At 43.0% G+C, this 11,418-nt stretch overlaps 1 protein-coding gene across 1 annotated transcript; it reads right to left on the bottom strand.

Moving 5' to 3' along the window:
* Positions 1-424: 424 nt before the first annotated feature.
* Positions 425-7,313, bottom strand: LOC142659365 (uncharacterized). The gene is made up of 2 exons (XM_075835450.1): positions 2,844-7,313; positions 425-2,301 (listed from the first exon to the last, which is right to left on the bottom strand). Exon 1 carries the CDS (start codon positions 6,982-6,984, stop codon positions 5,731-5,733), a length of 1,254 nt encoding a protein of 417 aa, XP_075691565.1. The 5' UTR covers positions 6,985-7,313; the 3' UTR covers positions 425-2,301; positions 2,844-5,730.
* Between the last annotated feature and the right edge of the window lie 4,105 nt (positions 7,314-11,418).

The raw sequence follows: 11,418 nt of genomic DNA, 5'->3' as shown, positions 1-11,418 counted from the left end.
GTGGCAACCTGTTGGGATCCTCCCAGGCCCAGGGTTCAGAAATTAGAAAAAAGAGACTTGGTAAGTGTGATCGATTGTAGTGGAAGTAGTGTGTGGTATGTGTCCTGTATATGAGTGGTGTTTAAATGGCGTTAGTTATGTGTGTTGTCTGTTAGTGGCGCGTGCTCTGCATGTGTCCTATGTTTTAGTGGTATGTGTCCATACCACTAACACATAGTTATGTGCAGGGGCGTAGCTAAAGGCTCATGGGCCCCGTCGCAAAACTTCTTATTGCCCCCTGTCGAAGAAACCCCTTCCAGGTAGCACCTTTTGGGATGGGTGCTCTAATGGGCTCCCTCTGCTTTGTCAGGTGGTATTCAAATATGGTAATTGAAGTATCAGCAGTGCACCCGGAGATCAATAAAGACAATAGCAATCTGTCGTCTCAATCAATATTCTCATTTATTATCAAGATACATAGGTTAATATACCCTCAGGGCGTACCCTCTAACCAGGGTGTTACCTCTCATGGAACAACCAATCATAACATTTTACACGTAGACTGAAAATACGTCATAGGGTACCTTCCCACTGAGGTCACGTGATCTTTCTAACACCTGCAAATCCTGGCCTACAAACAATAGAAATGTAGGAGGTTTTCATAAGTGTATGTGGTGATTTCATATATGTGTGTGAAATACTGAGATGAAGAGAATTAATTACAAATATGATGATTATTTCAGGTCTAGGCGTTCTGCCAGTCTCCTATCTACCAGTATTGAAGGCCACGAAAAAGAACACAAAGTAATAACTTATTCCCTTGTGATTTAAGCAGAACCAGAAAGAGGTCATTACAAAATGGAGAATACATATCTTCATAATCCGGCATCCTGCTTGATAATTCATAGTGTAATTTAATACAGAGAACATAAGCAATTTGACCATCCATCACAAACCCCCCTTTTTCTCATATTAAAATACAGAGATTAAGAATTATCTGATTATAAACTTAAAACAAAATAGTGAATAGGGCCACTACTAATAATATAATGCAATCACCAAGTTCAGGTTTGGGTATAGGGTCCCGTCAGTGCATTTCTAATTGGTCCTCCAAAGATAGATAGAGCATATCCTAACTTGGTGTGCCAAGGTAAGTGTACCAATGGGTGGGCTTTTTGCTTTCCCTCCCTTTTGTACAGCATATGTTTTGGTACTTTATCATAAGGAAGTGCATCCTTGTCCCATGTCCAGGTAGCAGACTGTAACCTAGCTAGGGTACAGGTACCTGTGGTCGTCTGCGGGATCCATTTATATGCATTATGTCCGCACACTATATATATATCATGGGGAAGGTCAAACCATTGCATACTTCCTAGGGTTAACATATGAGCAAAATGAACTAAGGGAAAAGACTGCTGTAATACACACCAAGGACAATTTGTTCCCAAAGACCCATGGTACACTCCTGTGCATCCACAATACATAGTTTCATTCCCTTGTAAGTCTGTTTCTTCCATATACCCTGGATAACGTTTACAATCAGTCTTACTTCCTGAAGGGAAGAAATGGCCGTATTCCCAACTACCATTATGTATGTACCTTTCTACCAGACTTGGTCTAAATACATCTGAGGTCTGTTGGGTTTTATTGAAGCTTATCTTTATGCCTTTTATGGGGATCTCACCTAGTGTCAGTGTTTTAGTGACATTTTTAGGGACCCATTTTCCATTTTCCTTTTGTGTGAGAATCAGTGCCTTACTAGGTATCATGGTTAGATTTACCTGCCACCAGGGATCCTCCATCCATCCTGCTATGGGTAAGGGACACTGCTATTAGACCATGTATACCTTTTTGTGTTATCCTTTACCTTTGAGGCATCCCAACATGTAGTGTTAAGAAGTTCTTTCTCACTAAGGGGCACAGCCATGTATGGCATGGATTTTGAGCTTATGGGACTGTGTGTACATATCCAACAATCAGATAAGTTTGTTAATGCTGTTATAATTTGATGATGTTTTATGAATTTATTGTCCACTTCCTCCTTGAGAACTTGAGTCATCGTCCCCACGAGGGGCAACATCAACACCAACCCTGCCAAGGGCAACATCATCGATCGAGGCGACGTCATCTGGGCTGATAACCTTTTTGCAATGGCTTGCATGTATCCAATTGGCTCGTCCTTGGAGCTTCACTGATGTGGCGGTGACCAGCTGTACTTCTACTGGTTGGCTGTACCTTGGTTCCAGACTGCTCCTGTTGTTATCTTTGTTACCACCCAGTCTCCAGGTCGTAGTGAGTGGGTACCTGAAAGAAAGTTTGGATCTGGAATAGAAGAAAGGATTAGTTTATGTGTCCTCTCCAGTTGCTTGTGTAGGGCAGCCAAGTATGTGGTCATTGTCATAATGCTTTTGTAACTGCTGAGGAAAATACAGTCCTGTCTTTGGCATATTTCCAAACAATATTTCATAGGGAGAAAGTTTATCCTTCCCTCTTGGTGTGGTTCTTACAGAGTATAAAGCCAGGGGTAGACATTGTGTCCACGGTAAAGAAGTTTCATTCATGGCCTTCTGGATTTTTAATTTCAAAGTTCCATTTAGTCTTTCTATCTTACCACTGCTTTGTGGGTGATAGGGAGTATGAAATGCTTGTTCTATCCCAAGGCTTTTTAATATGTTCCTCAATAGTTCTTGGGTAAAGTGAGTACCTCTGTCACTTTCAATTGTCTCTGGTACTCCATAGCGGCACACTACCTCCGCTATCAGTTTCTTTGCTGTGGTATCTGCATTTGCTTTAGCCACTGGAAAAGCTTCTGGCCATCCTGAAAATAAATCAGTGCAAACAAGTACATATTGGTACATTCCCACCTTAGGTAGTTGTATGTAGTCCACCTGTAATCGCTGAAAGGGGTAGTAGGACTTAGGAGTGTGTTTAGCTGGTGATTTGGTGGTTTTACCAGGGTTGTGTTGTGCACATGTCATGCAGCCCTCTGTATATTTGGCTGCTGCATTTTGAAAACCAGGAGCATGCCATGTCTGTAACACTAGCTGGCTCATAGCTCCCTTTAAACAGTGTGTTTTCCCATGGGCTAGGGCACACATCATTGGATATAGTGCTCTTGGCAGGCAAACCTTAGAATTAAGATGCCTCAACTGTCCTAGACCTATTGCTGCACCTCTCTCCTCCCATTCTGCTTGCTCTTGAGGGGGTGCTTGGTCCTGGAAAGCACGCAACAGGGTCTCTGTGATGGGTTGTAAAACAGGCTTCACAATCATCAGAGGGAGAGCAGCAGCGTCCTTTGCCGCTGCATCCGCAGCCTCATTCCCTTTTGATAGGAGATCACTGTTATTAGTGTGTGCCTGTATTTGACTATAGCTGCTTGGTCTGGCATGTGCAGTGATTCTAAAAGTTCTTCTACTGCTTTTGCATTCTTTATAGGTTTACCTGCCGAGGTCAAGAACCCTCTGGCTCTCCATATTGTCCCAAAGTCATGTGCAACTCCAAAGGCATATCTGGAGTCAGGGTATATGTTGACACGCTGTCCCTTACCCAATTTACACGCCTCAGCGAGTGCTTTTAGTTCTGCTTACTGAGCTGAGCTGCTGGAGGGGGGACTGTTGTATGACGGCCTTACCATTGTGGACCCCTGCATACCCGGTGAGGAAATGTCCTTTGTCTTCGCTCCAATATCGAGATCCATCTACAAAATACTCAGCAACAGAGTTAATCAGAGCAATATCAAATATACTGTTTATGCCGTTTGATTCCATATCCACTAGGCTTTGACAGTCATGTTCATATTCAAAATTAAATAGATCATCATCAGTGGATAGTTGAAAAATAAGGGGGTGTCCATGTCCCTGTCCCCCCACTCCTCCCTCCTTTTGTTCAGAATCTAGGGGCAGGAGTGTAGCTGGATTCAGAACAACACAACGTTTGATAGTCACATTAGGGGACAGAAGAGTAAGTTCAATTTTAGTAAGTCTTGCAACTGATAAGTGTTTTGTCTTGACTGTGTTCATCATTTCTTGCACTGCGTGTGGGACTTGCACAATAATGTCATGTTGGAGTACAATGTCTGTTGCTTTATCAACTAAAGCTGCTGCTGCTGCTGAGACAGCGCGTATGCATGCCGGGGATCCTAGTACAATGGGATCCAGAGCAAGGGAGTAATATGCAAGGGGTCGCATCTTGCCTCTATGATCTTGGGCTAATACTCCAGAGGCATGGCCTGCCTGTTCATGGCAGAACAGAGTAAATGGCTTATTGTAGTCAGGAAGTCCCAATGCTGGCCTTGTAGTCAGTGACAGTTTCAGGGAGTGAAAATTGTCAATTGCCTCAGGTGACAGTACAAATGGGTCAGAGGTGAGACAGTCATATAATGGTTGCATCATAGCAGAGGCATCCCTGATCCATGCTCTGCAGTACCCTATTAAACCCAGGAAAGTCTTCAATTGTTTAGGGTTTCTAGGGACTGGGTGTTTCTGTATGATTTCCAGCCTGTCAGGGGTTAAGTGTTTCATACCTTGGGAAATACAGTGACCAAGGAAAACAACTGTTTTGGCACATAATTGCAGCTTGTGCTTGCTCGCTTTACAGCCAACTTCTTCTAGGAACATTAATAGTGATTTAGAATCTGTTTCACTGTTCTCCAGACTCTCACTACAAAGTAACAAATCATCTACATATTATAGTAGAACTGAGGACTGATTGGGGGGCTGCCAGGTGTCTAGAATATCTTTCATGGTACGTGAGAAGATATCAGGGGAGTTTGCGGCACCCTGTGGCAGCACTACCCAAGCATACTGTCTTCCCCTATGTGTAAATGCAAAATACTGCTGGCACTCTTTATCCAGCGGGATGGAGAAGAAAGCATTGGCTAAGTCTATAACTGTGAAATAGACTGCAGTGTCGGGGACCTGGTTGAGCAGGGTATGTGGGTTAGGCACTTGTGGTGTATTAATTATTGTCACAGCATTCACAGCCCGTAGGTCATGTACCATCCGGTACTGTACAGGTTGACCGGGCAGTGTCTTTTTCTTTACTGGGTAAAGAGGAGTGTTGAAAGGCGAGATTATGGGCACTATAAGATTGTTTTCCAGTAAGGAGTTAATATCCTTTCTATAGCAGCGTCTTGCTGCGGACTCAGAGGATATTGCTTTATACATACAGGACGGTTCTGCATGTCTGGTTTTAAATTTACTTGTACAGGCGGCACATTTAAAACTCCTACATCCATCTTATCTTGTGCCCATAGTTTTTCTGGGATGTCTGCCAACCAAAGGGGAGGGGTACTGGGGGCTTTTTCAGTGTCCGGCATACTTGCCATACTAAGGAGTTTGCATAGCAGGGACTCTGGAATGGCAGAGGTTAATGTAGGTGTGCCAGAAGAAAAGTCCAATGCTGCTCCCAGGGCACTGAGTACATCTGTCCCCAATAAATTGTAGGGAGTGTGTGGTGACACTAACACACGGGAGACAATTGATTGTGTGTCATGTATATTCAGTCGCAATGGTTTTGTTAACTGTAACTGAAATGATGTTCCCTCCACCCCTTCACAATCTATATAGTCTGGTGATAACAACTCTGCCGGTACATATTTGGTTTGTAATACAGTTCTGGCTGCCCCTGTGTCTACTAGAAAAGAGGTATTTTCCCCTGTGGGTAAAGTAACAGGTACCATCAATGATGGACCTGTCGGGGGGAGCACTGGGCAGAGGGAGACATCAGGGTTGCCAGTTTCCTATGCAGCAATCAAAGAATTGGGAGGCTCAACTGGACGGGAGGACATCGGGCTGAATAATGACCCTTCTTATCACAATTCCAGCATGTAATCTGGCTAAGATCCCTTCTCTGGGTTCTCAAAGTGCCTTTTTGTTCCCTGCCTCTTCCTCTATAGCCCCCCTTTTGTTGCATCGGGGCGAGACGGGTTCTTTTAGGAGCTAAATCTAACTCTGCACCTCTTGCAATGCTTACTAAATCATTAAACTGGCATGTACGCCAGTCGGGGCGGGATCTTTTAGCAGCTTCTTGTACTGCCGGCTTAAGACCGGACATAAAAGTTATTTTTAGTAGGCGCAAGTCTTTTGCATCACCTTCTTCATACCCGTGATCTAACCACTGCTGCTGTAAAGTTGTGGCATAATCAGGGACTGACTGTTTAACATCTTGGGAAAATGACATAAAACTATCAGTTCGATCCTGTTGAGTTGTATCTACCCAGGGCTGCATTGTTTCTACCAGGCTCTCCATATCTGACCATGTAGCACGGTAAGCTAGATGTACTGCTTGCAGCTTTCTATGAAAAGCGCTGGGTGTTTTCCGTGGGTCTGGGAGTGTGCCACATACAGCTAGTAAATCAGCCGGGCTCCAGGGGCGATACACAGTGGCTTCATGTGACTGGATATCCCCTACTGCCCCAGGTACTGGTTGCCCGTCTACATCTACTGGTTTTGGTCCCCTGTGTGTATGGATACTTGATACTAACGGAAACAATCTAGTGGGGCGCTGCGTACCACAACTGACACAATATCCTGCAGTGAGGGGGTTCTGCTGCCCACAGTGTGGACATGTCCAGCAGCTGCCTTTCTTGCTATTTTCAGGATAAGGAGATGGCGCAGTTGCTGCTGTGGGGCTGTTTGGCAGTTGGAAAGGGGTTAACACATTAGTGAGGAGCTTTTCACTTAAAGGGTCATATAAATCATACATTATTCCATGATTTGCTTCCATACTCTTATGTTCAGTGTTACTCACTCTCTGTGCTACCTCATACCACATTTGGTCTTTTTCCACCATGTTATTGTCTTTCAACCATCCAACACAATTTGTCATAAATCTTTTCCAATCACATTCTGCTAATATTCCATAAGACCCAACTCCCATCATTTTAAACATTCTTTTACAATCCTTCACAGCCTCAGATCCTTTTTCTCTTTCTACTATTTTGATGGCAGAGACCCACGTCTCAGGGCTGTCCCGCATTTTTGTCTTACTATTTTCTGACCCCATGGTCAGAGGGCGTAGGGTAGTCTCCGGAAAACTCCCCAGCTCCAAACAGACAGGCCTTAGTCTGTTGACAGATATCTCAGACAATCTATCTTACAGTTTCAGAAAGACTATCAATATCAAAAGTCGTTCCTTCAGACTATTCTAGCAGTGGGATATCCTTTTCTCTGATCCCTCACTGTTTTGAACATCAAGAACAGACAAAATGCTGCCAATCCACAAATTGCAAGAGCAAATCCTTCAACACAATCTACATTCATGAACTTGTATTGATTCAAGCAGGAGTTGGTCACATTCATTTCAAACTTCTACAAACCCTTCGTCTCTTTCACTTATGCAGAACACTTGCTGCCGGGGGGGGGGGGGGGGTGTCTTTCGGTTCATACAGCATGTGATGTAGCATATATATCCCAAACTCTTTCCTCTAGCACTTTGCAATGGTTTCACATGCAAATTATATTTGGTAACATATATGTTATCCTCCCCGCTCAGCCGTTCACTCTGTGGGTTGTAGTTTAGGGGCCTGTTATGTATGTTGGTGATTTCTTTAGGGGCTCTGGGTCTGAGCCAATACCAATGTTCTTCACTGTAATTACTACTACGACACAGGTGGCACCTGGGATAAGTGTCAGGGTCATTCAATGAATACAGGATGTTATATTACAACGGTATTCAATCCAGCGGTCTGATGTTATACTACTACAGACTTAATTACTTGGATGTTATTTTACATCAAAGTGTATATGCCGGATTATCACATGTGCTAGAAATCAGTCTGTACTGATTCCCACCTTATGCCAGTCTGGCAATGCATACAACTGGTTTATGGACCCTTACACACAATATCACTGTTTGGCAGTGAATTTAGGAAAATATAAATGATTTTCTAATACAGTATTCAAAGTTTTCCCTATTGTACTGGGTAATGGTATTGAGTGCAAATTCAATATAGACACAATTGCTCCTCCTTGCACTGAGTGTATATCGTCTTCTATGAAGTGGATATTACTTCTGGGCTGGGAGCCATACAGTTTCAACAATTTGATATGTATGTCTTCTCACAGATGTATTCAACATCACACTACACACACATTCATCACACTTGTCACATACACCCCCATGTAAATCCATTTAACCACACTACATCCTGACAAAGGACCTGATTATTACGGGACCCCTTTGTAGAGACTTACATATACAAAGTACGTTTCCAGGGACTTAACAGAGTGGCTGAAACAAATGGTGTAACATAAAGTCTGTTACTTACCGCGCGGTTTTGGTTTCAGTGACTCCCCAGGTCCTTCCAGATTAGTGGACTTTGCACAAAATTCTCATTAGGAGGTCCCGGGCTGTTCGGCACCATAACTGTCGAAGAAACCCCTTCCAGGTAGCACCTTTTGGGATGGGTGCTCTAATGGGCTCCCTCTGCTTTGTCAGGTGGTATTCAAATATGGTAATTGAAGTATCAGCAGTGCACCGGGAGATCAATAAAGACAATAGCAATCTGTCGTCTCAATCAATATTCTCATTTATTATCAAGATACATAGGTTAATATACCCTCAGGGCGTACCCTCTAACCAGGGTGTTACCTCTCATGGAACAACCAATCATAACATTTTACACGTAGACTGAAAATACGTCATAGGGTACCTTCCCACTGAGGTCACGTGATCTTTCTAACACCTGCAAATCCTGGCCTACAAACAATAGAAATGTAGGAGGTTTTCATAAGTGTATGTGGTGATTTCATATATGTGTGTGAAATACTGAGATGAAGAGAATTAATTACAAATATGATGATTATTTCAGGTCTAGGCGTTCTGCCAGTCTCCTATCTACCAGTATTGAAGGCCACGAAAAAGAACACAAAGTAATAACTTATTCCCTTGTGATTTAAGCAGAACCAGAAAGAGGTTATTACAAAATGGAGAATACATATCTTCATAATCCGGCATCCTGCTTGATAATTCATAGTGTAATTTAATACAGAGAACATAAGCAATTTGACCATCCATCACCCCCCCCCCCCCCGCAAACTTCTCATGGCAGACCGTCCACAGCTTTCAGGTGCATCGCTGGGTCTCCTAAGTGACCCAACAATGCAGCACTAGCAGCCAGGGGTGTCACTAAGGACTTAAAATGTCAGGGGAAATAGCCCCAATACATATGTGTCCGCCCAAAAAAAATGTGTGTGTGTATAGGAGACAGCATAGCATATCTATAGCACTATGACCCTATAAACTATTGATAGCATTAGATACATTGGCTCAGCAGACAGTATCACACATGATAGGATTAGATATAGTGGCCCAGCTGACAGTATCACACATGATAGGATTAGATAAAAGGCCCAGCAGACAGTTTCACACATGATGGGATTAGATACACAGCTCAGCAGACAGTATCACACATTATAGGATTAGATATATTGGCTCAGCAGTCAGTATTACACATGATAGGATTAGAGATAGGGTGCAGCAGAGAGTATCACACATGATGGGATTAGATACGGTAGCTCAGCAGACAGTATCACACATGATAGGATTAGATACAGTGGCTCAGCAGACAGTATCATACATGATTGGATTAGATACAGCAGCTCAGCAGACAGTATCACACATGATAGGATTAGATACAGTGGCTCAGCAGACAGTATCACACATGATAGGATTCGATACTGTGGCTCAGCAGACAGTATCACACAAGATAGGATTAGATACAGTAGCTCATCAGACAGTATCACACATGATAGGATTAGATACAGTGGCTCAACAGACAGTATCACACATGATAGGATTAGATATAGGGCCCAGCTCGCTGACATTGCAGCTCCAGCGCTGGACCCAGGAAAGGTAAGAATAATAATTGTTTTGCTTTTTTATGTGTTACTAATTATTTTTGTGTGTCTGTGTTTTTTTACAAGTTCGGTTTTTGGACTACTTCAGATTCGAGGGCTTCAATGACAGCGTTCTTTTATTCTCAATAAAATGGTTAATGGGGGTTGTGTTTTTTTATTTCAATAAAATATTTTTTCTATGTGCTTGTACTTTTTTAAACTTTATTATTACCGCCTTAGTAATGGCCGCTGGATGATTGACAACCTCCATTACTAAGGCGGTGCTTAATGTTAACAGGTGCAGAGGCTAACACTAACCCCCATTATTACCCCGGTACCCACCGCCACCAGGGGTACTGGGAAGAGCCGGGTACGAACCAGGACCCGACCATCTGCAGTGACGGTCAGGCTGGTAGTATTAGGCTGGGGAAGGCCAAAAACAGTGGCCCCTACCACCCTGATAATGCTGCCTGCTGCTGCTGTGTTGTATCTGGCTGTGTTGTATCTGGCTGGTTATGAAAATTGGGGGGGACCCCACATCGTGTTGCTCGTGCTACTGTGAGCAGCCTGCGTGGCCTAAACATGATACCATGGCCTGCAGTGTCTCTGGACTTGTTTCCCATCGAGCACATCTGGGACGTTATTGGTCGGCAATTGCAAAGGAAGCTGCCAGCAGCCAATCTTCGTTCCAATGATGTTTATTGAGTTTTTGTAAATGTGAAAGGCACAAACATAATATGCATGAAATACATGAAGTACAATCACAATAAGAGATACATCTAATTTAAGCAGAAGAAAGCGACTACATTTGCGATTGTAGCAAAAATAACAGTCAAGAACTGAAAAACAAACAACCAGTGTAGCTAAAGGAGAGACCACTAGTTTAGTCTATATACTGTAGGACATCACATATGATGTATAAATGTACATTGTTACATAGATCAGACACATTAGATTTTGTAGTAAACACTTTGAGACCATGGATTCCATATGAGGTTGAATTTAGAGAGTGAGGAATTGCCTAAGGCTAAGATTCTTTCGTATGCACATGTCTTGTTAAGTAAAGATATTAGTTTGTCTAGTCAAGGAGCTTTAACATCTTTCCAGTGTCGCGTGATGACTAGTTTTGCGATGGCAAGAATTTTACAAATCAAGCTTCGCATGTTAACAGGTAGTTTTTCCATTTCAAGAAAGAGTAGTGCAAATTGGGGTAATTGTGGGACTTGACATTGAAATACGTGTGACAAAAGTCCAAATACCTGAGCCCAATAATTATCTAGCTTGGTGCATTACCATATGACATGGTATGGAGTGCCTGTGTTGCCGCAACCCCTCCAGCATATAGGTGAGGATTCAGGAAACATCTTATGCAGATGGTCGGGAGTGTAATACCATCTCAAAGATGTTTTAATGGCTGCTTCTACATGTTGAATACACGGAAGAGCAGTATGTATAAGTTTAAAGGAGGCCAACCATGCTTTGTCGCCAAATGTACAACCCAATTCTTTTTCCAATGTCTTAAAGAGGCTCTGTCACCACATTATAAGTGCCCTATCTTCTACATAAGGAGATCGGCGCTATAATGTAGGTGACAGCAGTG

This window comes from Rhinoderma darwinii, chromosome 1 (genome assembly GCF_050947455.1).
Source record: "Rhinoderma darwinii isolate aRhiDar2 chromosome 1, aRhiDar2.hap1, whole genome shotgun sequence".
NCBI classification, from domain to species: domain Eukaryota; kingdom Metazoa; phylum Chordata; class Amphibia; order Anura; family Rhinodermatidae; genus Rhinoderma; species Rhinoderma darwinii.
This window is presented reverse-complemented; position numbering and strand designations above follow the sequence as displayed.